Source organism: Hemiscyllium ocellatum, chromosome 13, assembly GCF_020745735.1.
Source record: "Hemiscyllium ocellatum isolate sHemOce1 chromosome 13, sHemOce1.pat.X.cur, whole genome shotgun sequence".
NCBI lineage: Eukaryota > Metazoa > Chordata > Chondrichthyes > Orectolobiformes > Hemiscylliidae > Hemiscyllium > Hemiscyllium ocellatum.
In genome coordinates, this window is record NC_083413.1 from 29,853,745 (window position 1) to 29,877,798 (window position 24,054).

Below are 24,054 nucleotides of genomic sequence, written 5' to 3' on the forward strand. Positions count from 1 at the left end.
ATCCCCATTTCCCTGTGTCTGGGATCATGGAGAAGGCCTGCCATGTGCTTGAGTGGTATAACACATGGGAAGCTTTCTCTAAAATGTGTGATGCTGGGATCTCACTGCAGTACCTCCACAAAGTTCCACCCCATTCTGTCCTTAAATCAATTCTTTTTCACGCAGGTTGATACGGGCCCTTGTATTCCATGTGTCTCAATTTTGTTAACCAAACCTTTAGATGGCAATTTAACAAATGGTTTCATAAAGTCTATATTAACAACACTCTTCATCAATCTAATTTGTTATTTTATCAAAAAAAAGGGTAAGTCAAAGGTAATGAATCTCCTTAAGTAACTCAAACCTTTTCCAGTGCTTGGTGATTTCTTTCTCCCCGATTAATGTCTCTGAAGCTTAACTACCATTGACTTTAAACTTATCATCTTGTAATTGCGAAGACTGTTGTTACACACTTTCTTGAATAATACAATTGCCACTGCCCAATCCTTTGGTACCTCCCCGATATCTAGGGAAGTTTAGAAGATTACTATAACACCTTCAGCTATCTATACCCCATCACTCCCCTCCTGGGGGACTAGCCACACAGACCAGGTGGCTTATCCACTCCAAGCAAAGGCTTTTGAGTATCGCTTGCCTTTCAATTATCATCCCATCCATTACCTCTGCCAGCTCTGACTCTACCAATATTTTATCAGCTGTTGTTATCGCTGGTTATCAGGATGCCTTCATGGAAGTGTAAATTAAATGATGTAAGTACATAGAAACACATTGATTAACAATTAAGAATGAAGAAAACAGCCCTAAAACAGTAAGTCCCAATTTGTAGATATCATGTGTTTGTTTGATAATGTTGTTTATCGCGTAGGAAAGTTTGGGGAAAGTGTACGTTTCGGGGGTGCGGTAATTGTGCGATCTGTTTCAGGAATCATTCAAATCAATTAGTATTATGATACCCCATAGCGTAATGGGTCCCCTCATAATGGGAGGGTAGCGTCATATCCGAGGCCACCCTCATTTAATTGGGCCACATTAAAAGAAAATGTGAGATCTGCAAACCAGGCAGGGGAAGCTCCCATTCAGCAGTTAGGTTTCTGTGGGGGTGTGATACATACTCAGAATCAAGACGTTGGTTGCTACTCACTTACGGAGGAAACTAGCTCATAGATATCCTGAGTACTAAGAGAATGTACAGTGTTCAATAACCTTGACTCGTTAATGGCTGTGTCTGCCTGAAGTCATGATAGAAATGACCATGTTGTTTGCTCAACAAATCTTCTTGATGTTTTCTATGACTTTGGGTGAGTACGGGTTTCTCTTTACTTTTAGTCTTTTGATGTTGAAAACTGACTTTAGATTAAAAGGAAGCAGATTTTTCAAGCACTTTTATGAACTCAAATTGATCTAGAACGTTTAGTACTGTGAAATCCAGTTAAAGGTCTCATACATTATCTCCAATGAGTTCAGGCCACTGATAAATCATTTATTATTTATATTACATTGTACGATAGTCAGGAAATTACTGGCAGCAAAACCACTGCTGGAATATATGGTGTATTTTTATGAAATATCTTTCTTTGCTTTTTTCAGTAGAGCTAGTCCATAAATTATATAATTGATTTATAATAAACACGTTCTCTTAAATTGGCATGGAAGAGAATTTGATAATGTTACTTTAAAGACTTGTGCAACAAAATCACTCACTGTAATTTCCAAAACAGAGTTTTGTATATTATTTATACTGTGCATTCGCTTGCTGTAAGCTCAAGAATTTGTTGGTTTTCAGTAGTCTACTGCATACTATCATCCGTCAATACTGTAGATAATAGGGTCCCATTGAAGTCAGGAGCAATAGGTTGTCAAAAAGGGCATTAAGCTGAACATTAAGAAAGTAGCAAAGATGCAAATCTGGGTATATTGCTCAAGGTATTCTACATTCGTAATCTATAAATGTGGCTCATTTGATGAGTAAGAGTGATACAATCAACAGTATTGTCTACACTAGGTATGTGTGACTGGTTTTTAACATCATATTTGTGTCATATCAGGTATTCAACTCAACTCAGATATATATTTATGTTTGGCAAACTGGAAAACCATTTATACCGTAAACCTTTCTGAAAGGACAGTTTCCAAAAAAAAGTCATATCTGACAGTTCTCTTTGCAGCTTTTTCCTTTTATCACACCCTCTGTAATAACATTCCTTTGACATATTTCTGTTGTTGTGCAGCAACTGTTAACCATTCCATACAGCTTAAAATCTGTAAAAAAAAATGAAATCATTGTTATTGCTATATATTTGTCTGTAAGAATACAGAATTCTACTTCTTTTTTGCTCAAAGATATTAAAATTTAAATTTCAACTTTCTCCAAATGGCTTTCGTAGGGTGATTGTGAGAGTCGGGGTAAAAGTTTTGCTTTGGGATATGAACCAGGGGCAGAAAGGCAGAACTGGAGTTAAGAAAGGGCAATGAAATTTAGCCCAAAATTCCATTTTTTAATGATAAATGGAAGAATGATACTTTTACAATTTTGACTTTAAATTATTTTATTTTTAAGAACGGGATTTCATGGCAACGCTATCCATAATATCAAAAAGAAGCTTGCAGTCTATGTTGTCTTAAAAGTGGAATGTTAGTGGCTTGTTGAATTTTTGAGAGAACTCATCACATTTACTAAGTTCTTTGTTTTCAAGTTTGAGATCAGGCTCACACTTTGGGACACATTCAAATTTTAGCTACCAATCTGAGTGCTAAACGTTTTAATGACTAAGTGTATTTGTATGCTTCTTACTTCTGAATTGTTTCTAGATATGTTTAAAAAGCACCCAAAATCTAAGCCTTCATAACAGTTACGTTTCAGAAATAACCCATTAGTTTTGAAGTACTTTCACATTTTACTGATGTGACAAGTGCAATATAATTTCAAATTCTTGTCAAATCCAAATGATTTTAGACAGCTCAGTGAGAACCTTACTCAAAAGTTAAAATGTCACAGGAGACCACAAAACTGTTTTACAGCAACATTAAAGTTCCAATGTAAACATACCTCTCGTCACTTCCATGAATGTTGTATAATTCAGCTCTGTCTTTTTGTAACATTAAAAGCAGAATACAATGTGTCATTATAGGAGACTTAACAATAGGTTAGCTTAGAGTGCTTCTGGAAAACTAAAAGAAAATCCCTGTTCTTCAATTCACAATAAATGCTTATTGCTATCTATTTGACCTCAATCTTCTCTTGAAAATTGTTTTCCACTTCTCTGCACAAGCTATTTGTTGAGGTTTGTTGTTGGTTTTAATGGATGGCAACAAAGCAAAATTGAACTATTTTATCAATGACTGCTTCCAATTTGGTCAGAACAAGAGATGGTCAAAGTGTTTTTAAGCCTTTCACTCCAGATCAGCAATATCCTTCATAGATAGGGCTTTGGATTTTTCAACACTGACTACACTATAAGAATGTAAGAGACAGAAGTAGACCATTGATCCCATCAAGTCTGCTCCGTCATTTAATGAGATAATTGCTGATTTGATAATCCTCAGCTCCATTTTCCTTCCTTTTCCCCATAACCCTTGGTTTACTTCCTGGTTAGAAATCTGCCTGTCTCAGCCTTGAATATATATTGAAAGAATTCCACAAATTCTGTGAGAAGTAGTGGACAGCAAAGAGGATTTTGATTAGATGGGCCAATGGGCTGAGTAGTGGCAGGTGGAGTTTAATTTAGATAAATATGAGGGGCTGCATTTTGGAAAAGCAAATCAGGGCTTGACTTACTCACTCAGAGGGTGGCACAGTGGTTAGCACTGCTGCCTTACAGCGCCAGAGAGTGGGGTTCAATTCCCACCTCCGGCAACTGTCTGTGTGGAGTTTGCACATTCTCCCTGTGTCTGTACGGGTTTGCTCCGGTTTCCTCCCACAGTCCAAAAATTTGCAGGTTAGGTGAATTGGCCATGCCAAATTGCCCATAGTGTGCAGTGTAGGGAATGGGTCTGGGTGGGTTGCTCTTCAGAGGGTCGGTGCAGACTTGTTGAGGCCGAAGGGCCTGTTTCCACACTGTAAGAAATCTGTTAGACATTATTGGGTGGCCCGGTGGCACAGTGGTTAGCACTGCTGCCTCATAGCGCCAGAGACTGAGGTTCAATTCCCGCCTTAAGCAATTGTCTGTATGGAATTTGCACATTCTCCCAATGTCTGCGTGGGTTTCCTCCGTGTGCTCTGGTTAGGTGAATTGCCCATTCTAAATTGCACTTTGTGTTAGGTGTAGGGGAATGGGTCTGGGTGGGTTGCCCTTCGGAGGGTCGGTGTGGGGACTTGTTGCGCCGAAGGGCCTGTTTCCACACTAAGTAATCTAATTCATGGGCGGCACGGTGGCACAGTGGTTAGCACTGCTGTCTCACAGCACCAGAGACCCGGGTTCAATTCCCGACTCAGGCAACTGACTGTGTGGAGTTTGCACGTTCTCCCCGTGTCTGCGTGGGTTTCCTCCGGGTGCTCCGGTTTCCTCCCACTGTCCAAAGATGTGCGGGTCAGGTGAATTGGCCATGCTAAATTGCCCGTAGTGTTAGGTAAGGGGTAAATGTAGGGGTATGGGTGGGTTGCGCTTCGGCGGGTCGGTGTGGACTTGTTGGGCCGAAGGGCCTGTTTCCACACTGTAAGTCTAAGTCTAAGTCTAAGTTTAAAGGTAAGGTTCTAGGGAATGTTGCTGAACAAAGAGACCTTGGATTGCAGGTTCACGGTTCCTTGAAAGTAGAGTCACAGGTGGATAGGATAGTGATGAAGGCATTTGGAATGCTTTCCTTTATTGGACAGAGCATTTAGTATAGGAATTGGGAGGTCATGCTGTGGGTGTACAGGATATTAGTTAGGCCACTTTTGGAATATTGTGTGCAATTCTGGTCTCATTCGTATCAGAAGGATGTTATGAAACTTGAACGAGTTCAAAAAAGGTTTACAACAATGTTGCCAGGGTTGGAGGATTTGAGCTTTAGGGCGAGGCTGAATAGGTTGGGGCTGTTTTCCCTTAAGCATCGGAGGCTGAGGGCTGACTTTATGAACGTTTATAAAATCATGAGGAGCATGGATAGGACAAACAGATAAGGTCTTTTCCCTGGAGTGGGGAGTTCAGAACTAGAGGGCTTAGGTTCAGGGTGAGAGGGGAAAGATATAAAAGGGACCGAAGGGGCAATTCTTTCATGCAGAGAGTGGTGCATGCATGGAATGAGCTGCCAGAAGAAGTGGTGGATGCTGGTACAATTGCAGCATTTAAAAGGCATCTGGATGGGTATATGAATAGAAAGGGTTTAGAGGGATATGGGCCAAGTGCTGGCAAATGGGATTAGATTAGATTAGGTTATCTGGGCGGCATGGACGAGTTGGACCAAATGGTCTATTTCTGTGCTCTACTTCTCTATGACTCTGCGACTCTCTAATAAATTCCTTCTTATATCTCTCAAAACCATGCAATCCTTAACCTGAGATTCCACTGTTTGGTCCCACAAGGGGAAATAACCTCTCCTCATCTACCCTAAGGATTTGTATATTTCAATAGGGTCTCCTCTCATTGTTCTAAACTCCAATAAGTTCAGACACAATCCGTTCAATCTCTTCTCATAAGAAAATTTCTTGTTAAACAGGATCAATCTTGCAAATGCAATCTGATGGCTGCCTCCAGTAGCAGTACATTTTCACTTAGATAAGGGAAACTTTTCATAGTATTCTAGATGTGGTCTAAGTAGTGCTTTGCATAGCTTTAGCAAGACTTCCTTGTTATTGTACTGCATTCCCTTTGAAATATATATCAATACATCGTTTGCCTTCTGTATTACCCGTTGAACTTAGATGCTAGCTTTATGTGATTCATGCATGAGGACTCTCGAATCCCTTTGTACTGCACTTCTCTGCAGCCCTTCTCCATTTAAATACAATCAGTTCTGTTATTACGCGGTTGTTCCATTCTTGTGCAATCCCGTGCTATAAGAAAATCATGTAATGGCAGCATCATTTAAATTAATGGGACTGGAATCGCATTATAACCAGTACAAGCTTTAAAAGTTTGTGCTTTAGAAACAGTGTCCCCAGTTCATCAATCACGTTACAGTGAATTTGCATTAACATAACATGCTTTATAGCAGAAAAAAACTGTAATATGTAGATTCTCCATTTCTCCTGCCAAAGTTCATAACCTCGCATTTCCCCACATTATATTCCATCTGTCAAGTTTTTGCCCACTCTCCCAAACTGGCTATATTTGTCTGCAGACTCTTTGTGTTATCCTCACTGTTTGTTTTTCCACCTATTTTTGTGTCATCCATAAATCTTGCTTTCCTCCTCCAAGTTATTCAGATTATGGCCTGGCACTGATCCTTGGTGCACATCAGTAGATACAGATTTCTGTCCTGACAATGTTCTCATTATTCAAATAATTTTGCTACTATTATTTAGCCAATCCTCTATTTAGGTTAATAGACTACTTTGAACACCATCAACACAAGGTTTCAGAGCACTATAAATACCACAATCATATATCTGCTCAAACATTGCTGACTTACATTTGCTGGAAAACGTTGATATAATGTCACAGAAATGTCATTAAATCAATTAGACAACACATGAAAGCAATTTTAATTGTAACTAAAAAACATTGTGCATGACATGTAACTTCAATAACTATTTTTTGTGTTCTTTGTTTGTTATTCACCTATGTCTTACTTTCTAGTGTGTGCGTGAAATACAAAGACGTATAAAAACTAATAAATCCTGAAGAAAGTATAAAAATAAATAAATACTGATTAAAAGTACTAAAGAATAGTAAATTATTGACAGGCCAATTTAAGTAGCAGTTGAATGTTGCATTTCCATTAAGAATCATCAAACACAAATGGAATTCTGAGTGCAGTACATAATAGGTATATATTGTGTTAGTTTCTGTCACATTGCGTAAAATTGATCAATTTGATGCCTGATAAAACAATCATGTGCTTTCAAAGGATTTTTCCAATACCCTCTACTTCCATCTTTCTCATAATCTTTTTTCAACATTCATTCCAAAATGGGCATGTCAAAATTATCTTGTGAAGTGTTAACTATCAAGCAAATCATAATTCCACATGAAAGGCTACAGTCGTAAACTCTATTATCAGCGTTGCTACATTTAAATGTGCATTGATAACTATACAATGAAACAAAAAACTCTTGTGAGGTTCTGATGAAGAGTTACCAAAGTTAAAACATTAATTTCACTTTCTTCCCATGGGATGCTGCTGGACCTGCTGAGTTTCTCCAGCAATTTCTGGTTTTTTTGGACATCTAGGCGTATTGTTCAAAAAGAGTGCAATGAAACCTTTGTGACCATTTAACCTTTTTATAGTACTTTAATATCACTGGATGGTTTAAATAGCTGTGTATGTGTGTATTCTAAATGATTTCCTGCAATATTCTAAATGTAATTCTTTAACTTTGTAGCAGGTGTGTGGTATTTCTGTTGTACAGTATCTTTGAAATTATATCAGCTATATCAATAATTTTTTGAAAACAAAATGAAATCAATTATTCTTTATTTTTCCCTGCTTATTATTTATAACACTCCTGCCGATATTCAACAAGGAGACTACCTGAATCTCAAAACAGTGGAAGTTTCAATATTCTACAATGTAGAAATTTCAGCATTGTCTTGCTATGCGATAATGTTCCTGGCTTGATAATATTCTCACGATAACAATTTTTACTATTAAAAGAGCGCAGCAGCTCAAACAATATCACTTACACAATTCAATAATGAATGGTTAAAGTCTGACCCTTATTCTCTGGGTACGTATGTTGCTTATATGTTATTTAAACCAGTTGCAAATGTCTTAGGACTCAATGCAAAGGCTTATATATTCAAAGGCATAAAACACACCTGGTTTGCAATCTGATCTGTAAATTAGTGATAAGTTGAGATAAATGAATCAAAACCTGAACCAAAGTTAGTGGAAAACAAGTGTACATGAGCTTTAGTATTATAAGAGACATAAAGATTATTTTAATAATATTTTTATATATAAATAGAAAACAATGAGAACTGTGAATATGGATCCTTGTAAGATGCCACTGATTGTAAAGAGTACGATTTCAGCCAATTGTCTCCCACAATTACTAAAGCTGAGATGAGTTTGGCCTCACTGTAATGTGATTCAACCATACTAACTGACCACATTGGGAAAAATGAGGAGAAATGAGCTACACCATTCTATCATGTTAATGTCTCTGTGATTTTTATTTTCAGGTGAATCACTAATTCTGAAACAGTATCCTATGAATATTGAGAAGAAATCTGGTCAGTCAGCTCAGATCTACTGTGAACTTCATAATGGAAATGCCACTGAAGACATGAGACTAGTATGGTACAGATACACAAGTAAATCAAAGGTTGGAGAAATCAATTTAAGGACAAGGAACTTCACAGCCATTAACCGTGTCCTTTTTAAATGGGACCTTAGCACCTATAAGGCATCAATGTCAATTACACAGCTGGTGAAAAATGACTCTGGAGAATATGGTTGTGAACTGGTCTCATTTTCTAGCCCTGAGATCATAAAGAAAGCCAATGCAACAAACCTTACTGTTACTGGTACGTTTCTGAACTTTCTCAGCATCGAAGTAAATAATTTAATGCATTATCAAAGGTTAAATTGCTGAATGTTATCATTCACTTATATTTACATATGTTCAGAGTGATGACATAGGGATTTAAAAATTACAATTGTGAGTTGTTTTAAATTCCTCAGTAGAGTGTATATCCATATTCCACATTGTGGGTAAGATGTCAAATTCTGTAAGAAAATTTCAAAATTAAGCTGCCTTCTTAACTCAACACCCATTGATATTTGATTTGAACCAGCACTCTTCATTGCCCACATTTAGTTCGATGTTTATGTCATAACTGTCTGAAAAGATAAATCTTTAGAATATTGGGGAGTTGATGGCCGAGTGGTATTATTGCTAGACTACTAATCCAGAAATCCTGGTAATGTTCTGGGCACTTGGAATCCTGCCATGGCAGATGGAGGAATTTGAATTCAATTTCAAAAAATCTGATGGAAGAGTCTAATGATGATAATGACTTCATAGTCAATTTTCAGGAAAAACCCATCTGGTTTACTAATGTCTTTTAGGTAAAGAAACTGTCATCCATTTCTGGTCTGGACTACATACAACTCTAGTCCCAAAGTAAAGTGGTTCACTTTTAATAATTAGGAACAAGCAATAAATATTGGCCTAGCCAGGGATGCCCACGTCCTGTGAATGAATAAAACAAAACTTAAAACAACACATCAGTAATAGCTATTGTCGTTTAACAATATCAAAAGGGTGCATTTCAGATATCTTTCTTGGATGAAATGCTTTATTTATTGACCTGAATATACTTAATTGAAATTTTCAATGTGCATTAAAAACTCTTTATATGAACAAGTTACATTCCAAAATATAGAGAAGCTAGCATAATATAATCTTTCAGAACTTCAACTACAAATCACAAACTTCAAAAACTAAGTTAGGAAATATATATTAGAACATTACTGGAATTTATATTAAGCCCAAGAATAAACCCATGAATCTATTTAGCATTGTACAATGATGAAAACTGTATATTATTTCCATTGCACAATAATTAAAAAATGTTATGGTTTCCATTAACAGCAATTTTCAGTTTATGTAAAATGAGAGTGCACTGTTTAATGAGAATAGTATTCCAGAGTCCTTCTTCTTATTGTCAATGCACAGATTGTTCCAAGACTGGATTCATGAGTGTTTGTCTGTGCCTTCTAGAATACCTTTAAAATTGTTGGTATAAAACCATTCTATATTGTGAAGCCAGAGAAACATGAGCACGTTCTTGTGTGCACAAAGCTAAAAGTAAACCAGATTCAGGAACTGTAAAGGTTGCTGCAGCTGCACAACATACCAATATATATGGTTAAGAAAGGTCATGTTTAGTCCAAGCAGTTTTGATGTGTGTACTATTTTTCCCTCACCACCTCTGTTACAGTGCCAAACTGTGCTTTTCATTTCTTCCTTTTTTGTTTGATGATTCACTATTTTTCAACATTTTCATTTTAATTCTCATCCTTTGGTGTTTATTTCAGAGATAGATTAATGTTCTTTGAGAATATCTGTCCTTATCAAAAGTTTTTCGATTGCATTCAATATGGGTTTAGTGCAAAGTCTCTTTTCAACTTAAAATGGACACATACCTCCTTTGTTATTAACTGTGGAAATTGATGTGAGATTTTTCAGGCTTGTGCTTTGTTTGAGTGTCTTTGAAAATTCTTATGTAAATTGCACAGATTGGAATCAGGGAACTGAAATTTTAACTTCCAGTGACATGAGAAATCTAAAAGACTTGAATGTCTGAACGTGTTGTGTTTTACAATAGCAATTTAATATTTGCACTAAAAAATTTTAAAAGTTCTTAGTTTTGAAAAAATGAATTAGAACAAATTAGTCATTTTTAAAATGTACTCAAAAAAATACCCAAATTCACCCCCCACCTACAGCCTGAAACTTATTTTTTTTTTATCCATGTTACATGTTTGATAAAATGATGTGTAATTGGAACTATTGCAAATTGTTTATTTTCTTGAAACTAATGTTCAGAAGATTACCTCCCACAATCCAAAGATGTACAGGTTAGGTGAATTGGCCAAGCTAAATTGCCCATAGTGTTCAGGGATATGGAGGTTTGGTGCATTAGTCAGGGGTAAATGTAGAGTAATAGATTAGGGGAATGGGTCTGGGTGAGTTACTCTTCAACAGGTTGGTGTGGACTTCTTGGGCCAATAGCCTGTTTCCACACTGTAAGGCTTCTATGTTTCTATGATCACTATTATCTCTAATACCAGAAATAGAAATTTTTGTTTGCTTGCCAGTGTCGGTGTCAGGTAGATGCAGTTCTAATGCGACCAGAAAGAGGTTCCACTTAGACCAGAAATAGGTAACCACTTGCTGAGTTAAGATCACTTCTATTCATTCATGGAATGTGCACGCCATTGGCTGGGTCAGCTGTTATTGTCCATGCCAAGTTGCGGTTCAGAAGATGGTGGTGAGTTGTCTTTTGGAAGTGCTGTAATCCATGTGCTGTCGGTAAACCTAAAATGTCATTAAGGAAGGAGTTCCAGGATCTTGACCCAGGAACACCGAAGGAATGGCAACATATTTCCAAGTCAAGAGGTAGGTAGCTTGGAGGAGAGCTTGCAAGTTGTGGTGTTCCCATGTATCTGCCACCCTTGTCCTTCTAAATTGTAGTGGCTGGGGGCTTGGAGGGTGCTGTGTATGGTGCTTTGAAGAATTTCTGGTGTCCATCTTGAATACTGTTGCCAATGAACGTCAGTGGTGGGGGAGGTGAATGCTTTTGGATTTGGTAGTCGTCCACAAGGTTACTTTGTCCTGGATGGTGTCAAGCTTCTTGAGTGTTGTTGGAGCTGTACCCATCAGGGCAACTTGAGAGTATTCTATCACAGTCCTGACTTGTAAATGTTAGAGAGGCTTTGGGGAGTCAGGAGGTGAATTACCATTGCAGGATTCTTATCCTCTGACCTAATATTGTAGCTACGGTATTTATATGGCTAGTTCAGTTCAGATTTTGGTCAAAGCTCATTCAACTATGGAAAAGTCATTGGATGTCAAGGGGAAATGCTTCGAATCTTTGTTGTTGGATAATCATTGTCTGGCACTTGTGTGGCATAAATGTTACTTGCCACTTGTCAGCCCAACACCAGGATATTGTGAAGGTCTTGATTAATTTAGACATCAACTATTTCAGTATCTAAGATATCCTAAATATTGCACAATCACCAGCAAACATTACCACTTCTAACCATATGATGGTGGGAAGGTCATTGAGAAGCAGCTGAAGATGGGTGGGCCTAGAACACTTACTCTGAGGAACTCCTGCAAAGATGTCTTAGACGACTGACCTCCAACAACTACAACCACCTTTCTTTGTTCCAGGTATGACTGCGGCCAGTTGGAGATTTTCTTCCAATTTCTGCTGACTCTAGTTTTGCTCGAGTTCCTTGATGTCACATCCAGTCAAATGCGGCCTTGATGACAATCAAGGGTGGTCACTCTCACTTCACCTCTGAGCTCAACATTTTTGTCCATATTTGAACTAATGCTGTGATAAGGTTAGAGTCTGAGTGGCTTGACTATTTATAAGACTCTCTAAGACTTTACTGGTGATTGAATGCTATAATTGGCTCGGTTAGGTTTGTCTTGCATTTTCTGTACAGACATACCTGGGCAAATTCCCATGTTGTGATGCAAGTGTTGTGGCTACACTGAGCTGCTTGGCAAAGAGTGCAGCACATTCTTGACACATATTTTCAATACCATTGCCAGAATATTGTCAGGGCACATTACCTTTGCAAAATCTAGTGCATCCAACTATTTCTTGAAACCATGTGGAGTGAATTGAATAGCGTTGGTGAAAGATTGGTATCTGTTAAGCTGGAGACCTCTACAGGCTGACAAGGATCAACCACTTGGCACTGCTGGCTGAAGATTCTTGCAAATATTTCAGTCCCATCTTTTGTGCTATGTTGGATTCGGGCATCATTGAGAATGAGGATTGTTGTGGAGCATTCTCCTTCAGTGAGTTGTTTAATTGCCCACTAGCATTCACAACTGGATGTAGCAGAACTGTAGATCTTAGATCTATTCCTTTGGTTGTGGGATCACTTAGCTCTATCTAACACCTACTGCTTGTGCTGTTCGGCATTCAAATAGTTCTGCTTCACCAGATTAATACCTTACTTTTAGGGACATCTTTACTGTTCCTGGCATGCGTTCCTGAACTTGTCATTGAACTTTTCATGGGGCATGTTTTCGTTATATATAAAAGGGAACAAAACATTTTCAGTCCCATGAATTAAACTTTCAATTAGTTTACTAAAAATACTCAGGAATGGTAATTCTTTCACACATCTTCTCAAACAGCAGTGAAGACCACATTGGATCCAGGCTTTAAGGAGGAAAGCTTTAGTGAAGGCAAAGATGAGCAGTTTTGATGCAACAGGGGAAATCCAATATTTCCCTCCAGTCTGTGGAAAGGAATTCCTCTCCAGTTGTAGCTGCCTTGAGCAAATGTCATATGACCTCACGCAAGTAAAATGGCCTTCAACTGACCCTGTGTATTCGGGGCAGGGTCAACAGCAGAAGTCACTAACACATGCAGTCCTGGCATAACAGTAGGATCACACCCCTGAGATTTCTAGGACTATGATCTGCAGGATATAGTTGACACAAGGACTCTCCATATGCTCCATTCATCTCACAATGACTAAGGAGCTCACTGAATCTCCTAACTATAAACTCATGGGCAGTTTTATAAAGACTCATGGGGCATGTTTTCTGGTTGTGATTTGTCATAAAATCATAAATGCAAACCGTATATTTACATATTCATTACAAACACCAAAGATACTTTTTTTTAACAAGCTGCCATCAATTTATTTATAAATTTTTCAGATGCTCAATGGAAGAATCGAATTCAATCCAAAGAAATGTGACATAAATGCATTTTGAGCAGGGCAAACAAGCAAGGGAATACCAGAAAGAATAAATGGTAGGATACTAAGAAAAGGAACAACACAGATCCCTGAAGTAGTAGACAGTAAATTGGTTAAGAAGACATGTGGAGTATATACTTTAATTGCCTCGGGTAATAATCATTAGGGTAGGGGGTGTTAAACTGGAACTGTGTAAAACATAATTAGAAGTCACAGCTAGAGTATTGCCTACGGATAATTGCAGAAGTTCTGCAATGACATTGGAGAGGATACAGAGGCAGTTTACAAGGAAATTACCTGGAATTGAGAACTTTACCATATGAGGAAAAATTGGATTGTTTTAAATGGAACACGGAAGGCTGTGTATCTATATTCTATCAATCCATATTTCTGTGTAATTACGATTGTACAGTTACCTTTGTGAGACTCTCTGGAACCAATTTGATACATCGGAAAGAATGCCATCAAATTCAATTGATCTGCACCAGTTTATTTAAGAATCATTTGAGTAATGGTTTCAAAAAGTTTGATCAACAGAAAAATAATGATCTTATATACAGATACAACTAGACAGGGAATCAGTTTAGCTCAGTTGGCTAGATTGTCAATTTACAGAGCAGTATGATGCTAGCAGCATTGCTTCAATTCCCAACACTAGTCACCATGAAGGATTCTCCTTCTCAACCTCTTCCCTCGCCTGAGGTCTGGTAGCCCTCAGGTTAACGCACCACCAGTCACTTCTCTCTGATAAGACAGCAGCCCCTGTGGTCTGGTAAGACTATGCTGAGCTGAAAATGTGTTGCTGGAAAAGCGCAGCAGGTCAGGCAGCATCCAAGGAACAGGAAATTCGACGTTTCGGGCATAAGCCCTTCATCAAAACTATGGTGGCCCAACAACTAGGCAATAAGGGCTGCAGATAGGGAAACATTTGCTATGGAACCTGTAACCTAGTGATAAAAATAATCCCAGTAAGTCACAGGAGATATTACTAAAGTAATTATTAATAAATAGGTGATTTTATGAATATGAAATCCTTGACTGAGAGTCATAAGAAAGTCACTATATTATAAGGGAAAAACAACCTTTAGAATCTCAGGCGTACCTAGTGAATATTCCATTCACATTGTTCAGAAATATTGGTCTGTGTGCAAAAACAGTCAATGAACAAATGTTACCTTAATTTTTATTTAGAAAACAGCAGTTTCCATGATTTTTCAAATTGTACATGATAAAATAAAGAAGGATGTAGGGGTATTTCCCAAAGTGTTTCCCAGAGCGTCTCATGACTAGACACAACATGTAAAAAATGTACACGTAATCTAAAACTGTGTGTACTCAGTAGTTGTCACAGCTAATACTAATGGTTAAGAGGAAATTCCGTTAGATAAGAAAGGTTGAACCCACATTTCTTTGTTAGTTATTAAACACTAAAATGTTTTTAAGAGGGATACACTTTCCACCTGCAGCCTCTAAGTAGGAACATTCAATCTTGCTAAGACTTCTGATCTCACTTTTTGACTGCTCATATTTTCTCTTTGATGATTATCTTTAAACTGTAACAGGAAACCGTAGAACATAAAAGATTGAAGTAAGAAGTTAGCAAAGAGTGAATATTTGTTGCTGTAACTTCCAAGTACCATGAATTTCTTTTGAGGCTTGAAATAAATTAATTTAAAGCAAAATGAATGATTACCAATTGACAGACAATTTTACATTCTGCCTTTTTCTTTGTTTCTCTACACTTTGTTTTAAAACTGATGTTTCCAAAATCTCTAGCAATAAATAATTTCTGAAGGAATGGAATTCCACAATTTTAATTTTCAGATTTAACAAAGTTGCTTGGCAGTAACTAAACATTTGCATGGTATTCAAACAATGTTTACACATGAAATTACAAAATTTGACTTTTTGTGCAAGAAATTTAGTTCATGTTTGCCATGTAAATACAGGAAAGTTGCAACATTCAACAATGGTGAGACAACATTGAAAGTCTCTTTTCGTATAGCTATTGTAGACCATCACTATTCACCTCACTATTACTTTGACAAGTCAAAATCTATTCCAAAGCATGCAGTTGAGTCTGTGTGACAGAATGGAAAAATGCAAACCATGAGCAATTAACAATAGAATTTTTAAAGCCATTCATGAGGGAAAGATTGACCCATTGGTTTAATTGGTGTGTGTGATGCTTAGCTAGAAATAAGTTTAAAAAGAAATCAATAATCTTCATTAGGTTCGACAACTTGACTGTAAATCCTTTTAAAATAACAGTTTTATGTATCTATCATTTTGTTGTACCATTGTAACATTTTTTTTAATAACGGGAAACCATAATTTTGAGTAATTCCCTCTCAATTAACTTGTTCAACTTGGTGCAGATTAAAGCAAGCAAAAATGGTGTTAAAAATCTTGCTGTACTTTCTGAAGCAGAAATCTTTCCAGACTTTACAGCAATCCATTTTACTTTTAATTCCATCAGAACCATTAATGCCTCACCAATAATAATTTGCAAATTATTAAATTACTAGTAAAAGTAGGCTGATGTTGATGCAGAAAACCCTCTGGGTGCTACTTTCAGTGCATCTGTTAATTCATCTTCATAAATTCATATCAGGCTATTTTATCACCAGCTGAATCCCATTCAAAATAGCCAAGTACAGAGGGAACCTTGATTATCCGGCATTCAATTATCCAAATATCAGATTATCTGGCAAGATCACAATGTCCCAATGCTCGGCTAAACTATGTTACCCGGCATTCGATTATCTGGAGTTCGATTAACTGAGCAAAATATTGCCCGCCCATATCCTTCGGATAATCGAGGTTCCTCTGTAAATAGTGCAGATGGGAATTTATATAATTATATTCACAAATGAATAAAGGTGGCCCTTGAAGGAAGTTAATCCATATAATTTGTAATAACCAGATCCTCAAGAAATTACTGGAGAATACAGAAGTCAGTTTGACATAAAGACATCCTTCAAAACACGTATCTATCACTGTTGTGAAGAAAGTTCACCATCTGTAATTTCTTTAACATTTATATCACCTTTTTTTGGATTATTTTATCCCCTCCAACTTGCCATCACTTGCCATCTCCACCAACACACACAGACACACACAGAGACACACACAAACACACACACAGAAGTATCTTCAATGCCTTCTATCACGTCTTAGCTAAGAAAGTGGACATTTGATTTGTAAAGAGCCCTCCATATATGTTGCTTCAAATCTGACCACCAGATGTTTCAGAGAAGTGGCTTGGAATACCTTTACTGCTACTTTTTTTCCTTACTGGGATAACATTACAAATATTAAGATGAATGCTACTGCTAAAGCTGTGGTAAAATATATAGCCTTGCCATGAATTAATTATTAATGTGTGCATTACAAATATTGCAGTTTAATAGTAAAAGCAAAACACTGTGGCTACAGGAAATTTGAAAGAATCACAGAGACTGCTGAAGCAATTCAGTATGCCTGCTACCATTTGTGAAGAGAAAAACAGAATTAAAGTTTTGAGTCCAGTCTCTTCTTTAGACCATTAACGCTGTTTCTTTCACCATCGATGCTGCCAAGCCAGCATTCTCTGTGTTAGCTATAGTTTTAATATGTTTGATTTCAATTACAAGCAAAAAGAATTGTTTTAAAATGTGGGCAACAGCCATTTTTGTAAAATATTATTCTGACAGTCCATAACTGTTGAGATTTCCTGTCATTCATTAAATGAATTATTGCTCATTTTCAGAAGAACAGTGGATTGGTCCACAGAACAGAAACAACACAGACAATAACAAGGCAGAAGAATTCCAGAATAAGGAAGCTAGAATTCAAATAATTGTTGCAGCAGTATTAGCTGCATTTGTCATCATCTGCCTGTTAATTTATCTTTTATTCAGATACCGACCAAAAAAACAAGGTAAGTTTCAGAAGATCTATTTTATATTTAATCAATTGTATATTTCGAGCAGATAATTCAGACAAGGCTTTAAAGCAAATTGGTAAAGATATTATACAGTCACACGGATCTAAGCTTCCACTTTTCAAGCACACTGGACTTATCTGTTTTAAACCATTTGCATTTATCTATAATCTAGAATTTTCACAAATTATATGTACAGGGACAAAGATCACAGACTAAATGTGGTGGAAATCCCAGTTGAGGTAAGTGGTAAAAGGAAAGTTAAGCTCATGCAGATGGGTGGACATAGTTTGATCTGGATGAGTTGCAGCACTAGACAACAGTTGATTTGTTGTTGTTTTGCATTAACAAAGCTACATTTGGAAATTTTCTAAGCATAAGCCATACCCTTGGAGATAAAGTTCCAATATTTCAAAAGGAAGAAGACTCTTAAAGAAAAAAAAATACAAAACACTAAAGGCTGAATCTTTCCTGTGAGCTGAATAAAAATAAGGAACAAGTCAACTTTATCACTCTTCCAGCAGATGGTTATGGACTGACATTGGCAAAAGCTTTGGACACAGTCATTCTTACCATCCAGGACAATATCACTTAGAATGGCAGAAAGGCAAAGAGAAAACAAAGAGATTATTTTAAATGAACAACTGCTGGTTTTCCAGCAATTTCTGTTTTAATTAATCTTATTTGTCTTTATGATAATCCAATAGCTTCATCAAGCAGGATTTAATAGGCCCAATCATGTTCTTAAGCGATAGCTGGAGAGCTTGTGAGTATCTCTCTCAGTTCCATGGGAGAGATCCGACATGAATGAAAAGCCTGTCAGGCATTAAATGGTCATTCATTGGCCTTCCCAGGGATGGAAGTCTACCAATCAGTGTAAGGCAGCATCACATTGTTGTCAGCACCACTAGGAGACTTGGCAGCTGCCAATAATGCACCCACCCAATAGATGGGGCATCTCAGGCCAAAGGTGAGTGAGGGTAGTGCCCACATTCACAGTTTTACTGATGCCAGCTTTTCCAATTCCTGATTTTCTTCCAAATTCTCAAAATACCATAATGGGATTTGAACTCAAAATCTTTAGGCTAAAAGTCCAACAGTCTGGATTGTTCATTAATGATATAAACAACCTATTAAAATCAAAAGTAATGAGATATGATTTGCTACCACAATTAATTACAATTAGACAGCATTTCAAGAGTTACTGTGTACTATGCTCAATGCCATATGTTTTTGTGTACATTTTATTCTCAAACGTCAGTGATTGATTTCCCCTAATTCCAAATTTGAGGTTTAATACAGATGACACCTCTTTAAAATCAGCAGCAGCATTGAACAATGAAGGTTTCCTTAGATCTTATTAGAAGCTGCTTCACCATTAGGGAAAGAGTATAACTGGTCAGCAAAGATAAACACATATGCTTACTTTCAGGGAAAATATTAATACATGTAGAAATTAACCATCTGCTATTCCCCCTCTCCTATGATTATTTCAACAGAGGTAAATGGACATGGACCTAATCTTAAGTGCCAAAGATAATTTCTGAGCACATTGTGATGTTCCCATCTGCTTTGCTGGATGACTTTGTCCCGTTCCTTGAATTCTGCAAAATCACAAGGAAAGAAAAATTTACAGGCTTTGCATATACATTGGCAGCTTTTTGTTTAAAAGTCAAAAGAAAATTTGTGTGTTTTCTAAAATATCTTTTGTAATAGTCTCCTGTTCTGATGCACAACTGTAGCAAATCAACTGATTGAGAAATTTAAACCAACATTTTTTTTTAAATGGATAGATGCAGAAATAATGGCTTCCCATCTGTTTGTGGAGATTGAATTTCCATCACTACTGACCTTCCTCAGACATTGATATGCAGTCTAAACTAGCAATATATACAAAAACCTGTGAATATAAAAAGCGCATCATCTTGGAATAATTCTGCCATCAACCATCTGGCATTAATATATGCTTTTACCTAATGAGTTATTAGAATTATGATATTCTGAAAAATACCTATAAAATTCAGAGGCCAGTTGTTCATCATTTCTGAAATGGGATTTGAAGTCACACAGGACAAAATAGAGTAGTTTATCCACACAATATTAACTTTAGTTGTGGTTCTACTTCAGTTTGCTTATACCTTGATTTTAAATGCGCATTCTGCTATAATGCACATTTCGTCAGCACGAATTGGCTATAGCACAATTGACGAATTGTGGACTTTGTGTGGATAATACGAACATTCTACTGAATGGATATAATAATTTTCTATTTGCAACCTTCTACAGCGCGATTTTCCATCGCTTGAGTTTCTATAGCGCAAGGTTGCAGGAGAACAAAACTGTCGCATTATAACAGAACAATCGGTTTAATCCTAGTTCATTCCATTAAACTAACAAAGCTGATTTTGACACTACATGCAATCACCTTGTTCCATTTTTCTGAAAGCTGTGGTTGTTGCTGCAAATAACATGTTCAAAAATGCTTGGGTCCAGCTTCTGGTGAATAACAGTGCGGTAGCTAAGCAACCTGTGACAAATCTGGTAAAATAAGGTATTTCTGATACTGGTGACTACCTATTGAACTTACAGACTTTGGATAGAAAGAAAGTTACAGTTTTTTGTGTGCTCAGAGGCTTCATTCTTCACATTTTAAGAGGTACAATGGTATCACATTGAACAAAGATTTTAGTTGGAGCAGATGGTGTTTTTCTCATCCAATTCACTTACGAATGTATCATACCAGCTTGTGAATATGTGTTTTACACATTTCTTTCTTCTTATAGGTCCAAATGCCAATCCTCCTCCAGCAGATGTCAGTTGCCAGGTAATTGTACTCAAGGTTATTGACATGCACTAAACCGTTTGCTGATTTCATTTCATAAACTCAGATCCTCTATTGCTATGGTCAATTTATTCCAAACGATGATAGTCTGTGCAATGAACATCGACTGAACTGTCACTGCACAGATATTCATATGATCCCCTTCCATTTCAGGAAGTCACATGATCCCCATCAGCCACAATATGTAGTTGTAAGGTGCAGAGGTGAATCTGCCATTCTGTTTTATATTGACCCTGAAGTAAATAAGTCAATAGAACAATGCTAAAGTAAGAAATAGATATTTATAACATAATGAGCCTGTAGCTGCGATCACATGATCTGTACCAAACTCATTTCAGAGAGAGAGAGAAAGTGCAACTAACAAAAACTCTGAGTCAGAACAATGTGGTTTCATGTCACCTTCCAGGAACTTGACCATAAGATTTTGGTTGATACTCCAGGACAGTATGACACTATATTGTTGAAAAGCAAAGGCACTGACCCTGCCAAGAGTCATCCTTCAATCGACATCACAAATAGATTATTTGGTCATGATCACATTACTGGTTTTGAGGTTACCTTGTGCAATTGGCTGCATTTCCTCAGTGAATCCCAATTTATTTCCGGTATTACAGAAAATGAAGAGAATAAAAGACTATTTGATTCTAAATAATTGCATGGATTCTCTTAGAAAGATATTGACAAGATAAAGCAATGCCAGTTGACCACTGAACAATAATGATTTAGAATTCTACATGGATTCTTGTGGCCTGTTAATTTGGGGGAAATATACTGTATCTCATTTTGAATATCATTTCTACTAGTTATTGAGGTTTGTGAAGCTGTTGGAAGAAAGGTAAAATAATAAAAACAAAATGGCCATTTCTAAAACCAAATATGGCCATCAAATCCCTGAGCAAACTATTTTCATTGTAGCACGCATTGATTTTATCTGCTTACTTACATACAATTCCGATATCCTCTTCTCAGGATATTCTTCATTTGAAAAGTGATCAATATATGGAACAGAGAACATAGAGGAGGTGCTAGTCCTGGAATAATTGAAGAAATATTTGAGTTAAATGATTTGGGGTATTAAGACTTTCCTAGCTGCAAAAATACAGGTGAAGCGCATAGCCTTCCTCATCTGTAATTAGTTTTTACTGGCAATCCCTTTAGGAAAATATGCTTAGTAAATTTGACTTAATACTTTGTTTTATTAGTAAATGTGGCAAGGTCTTCTTGCCTTTTTCTAGTCTGATACGAAAATTCAATATTTGCCAGAGCTGAGTTGTCAGATGTGGGGTGATAGTTCTCGATATCACCTTCCACTATGATTGACCAATGTTGCGTAGGGCCCTGAACCAATGTGTTTCCCCCTCTCCCTGACTTAATTCAGCAGCACTTCCACATCTGCATTGATGAACCTGGAGGCTACCTACCTTCCTGAGGACGTAGCAAAAATTAATGTTCCAAGTCCTTTCTGGTTTTCTTTCTAATTGGTTTCAACTTTAAGCTAATGCAAACCTTTGAATCATAAAGCTGTTTTTGAGATCACTCCTATCCAAACCAAGAGTTTCCAATAAGTAGTAGAGTATTGGAGTCATAGAGTCATTTGGCATGGAAACAGATCTTTTGGTCGAACTAGTCCATGCCAACCATAATCCCAAACAAAATCAGTCTCACCTGCCTACACTTGGCCCATATCCCCCCAGATCATTTCTTATTAATGTTCCTGATGTCTGGAACTCACCTCAATTAATTCAATTATGCTGACCCTTGGACTACATTTTAGCAATATGGCCAGAGTTCAATTTTGACTTGCAATTTTATGCAAGGCTACCATCTAGACAAGTACATGAAGAAATAAAAGAGTTGTCATGGACTATCTCATTGTTCAATGTTTTTACCTAATGCTCATGCTAATATTACGAAGCACCAGTTGTCTAGGTTTAAGTGATTTTGTGGGATCTCTCAGAGGTTAACGTTACTGCATTCTGGAATCAGGCTGCAGAGATTGTATCAATTTGGCTTAAAACAAGCCTAAAATCACTTTAGGATTCTACTTCAAGAAAATCTATGCAATGCACAAATTAAAGATGAGTATTATTCATATTCATTTTCTTTTATTAATTTTAGAAAGCAGAGGATCCAATTTCTACAGTTTTCTGTCCTGACTATGCTGCACTAACGGTCCCGGGGCAAAATATTCGACAGACTCTAGCTTCTTCAATTGCCTCTGATGATTCATACTACGCTACCATTGTATTTGCACCTCAACAACAAGCTACTGGTGTGCAGAAAACAACTGCTGGTAATTAAGGGATAACAAATTTGGTAGAGTGTCATCTGACTACTTATCTTTGTTCTGTGAACTCTCAGATACTACATTGAATTATCACATGACCTTTCTTACTACTTCTTCGATGAAAACGGAATGCACAATTTGACCATCATGTATGAAATGATCATGTTCTAACACTGAGGAAGAGAAATCCTAATAAAATCAATCTGACCTGGATGACAATTCATTGACTAACTCTGGAAGGATGAGAGAGAGTTTAGGAAGGCATCACTAGATTCTGTAGCAACACTTTCAAATTGATATCATCTAGAGGAGTCCATTGAAAACAATTAGAAATAATGGGCAACTGTTCAGGCTGATTGCCATTGTATCATTCCTACTTTGGTTCTGACTGGACTCTTAAGATTTGCTCATGTTACGTGTGATCTCACTGAGTTGGTGCTGGACTTTAATTCTGTGAATTAAAAACTTTATCCACTGGCACTACATATATTTGTAGGATCAATAAAACTGCATGGCATTCTTCTTTAGCAATATCAAAATTGCAGAGTATTCTTCATGTGACCTGAAGTGAGGAGTTCACATTAGCCAGTAATGGATGCCATTTATTTTGAAAGGCCATAGCATGATCCAATTAGTCGGATCATCATGTTCTGATTTACATAATTCCCAAGATGTAAGATTGTGTTACTGATTTTGTGTCTTCATTTTAAACAAAGATATCAATATATAGGTACAAGTTTACCATCAGAATGTCAAAATTCAACATTTACAGTCACAAGTGACTATTACGGAATGTTTCAGTGACTTTACAATTCAACCAAGTTGAAATGTTTAATAGAGTCAGTTGCTGGACTGTAACTCACAAAGCCTGTCTTACAGACAGCATTATGTAAAAGGCTAGGGGTTGCTTTTCAGTTGCCTGAGGAGGTAAGCTTGGACTCCAGTTGAATGTAATTTGACATTGCTGGCCATAGTGTTGGTGCAACACCACAACTCCATTTTCAGAGAAGCTGGAGGCATGAACAGCTCCTGACACTACTACCTCCCTGCAAGGTCAAAATAATGTAATGAAGGAGAGAAAGTAGAAAATGTAGTAAACTCTTAGTGGGTCAGACAACATCTATGCAGAAGACTGAGTTAGCATTTCAGGTTGAAAATGAAGGCTGAAGTAAAACATTAAATCTGTTTTCTCTGCTCCCTGTCCTGCTGACTATTTCCAGCATTTTCTGTTTTTATTTCAGATTTCCAACATCTGTGGCATTTTACTTTATGTTCAAAAGTAATTAAGGGGCTTACCAACATTTCCAGTTAGCATGCAACATGCTCAGACCAGTGTGTCAGGCTTAGACCAGACTATGAAAGGACTGCACTTAAACCTGAAAGGATCCATGTCTATATCTGAATTAGTCACTGGGCCACAAAGCCTCCAGCCTCAGGAGGCTACCCGTCATC

General features: G+C 37.1%; 1 protein-coding gene across 1 annotated transcript in view; it reads left to right on the forward strand.

Annotated features, from left to right (window-relative positions):
- The window catches only part of LOC132821724 (uncharacterized), a 59,614-nt gene extending 39,284 nt beyond the window's left edge, over positions 1–20,330 (forward strand). Inside the window, exons 3-5 of the mRNA XM_060834432.1 lie at positions 8,265–8,609; positions 17,300–17,470; positions 20,257–20,330. Of these exons, the coding sequence (XP_060690415.1) occupies positions 8,265–8,609; positions 17,300–17,470; positions 20,257–20,330 (590 nt within the window). The remainder of the gene's footprint in view (positions 1–8,264; positions 8,610–17,299; positions 17,471–20,256) is intronic.
- Positions 20,331–24,054: the final 3,724 nt, after the last annotated feature.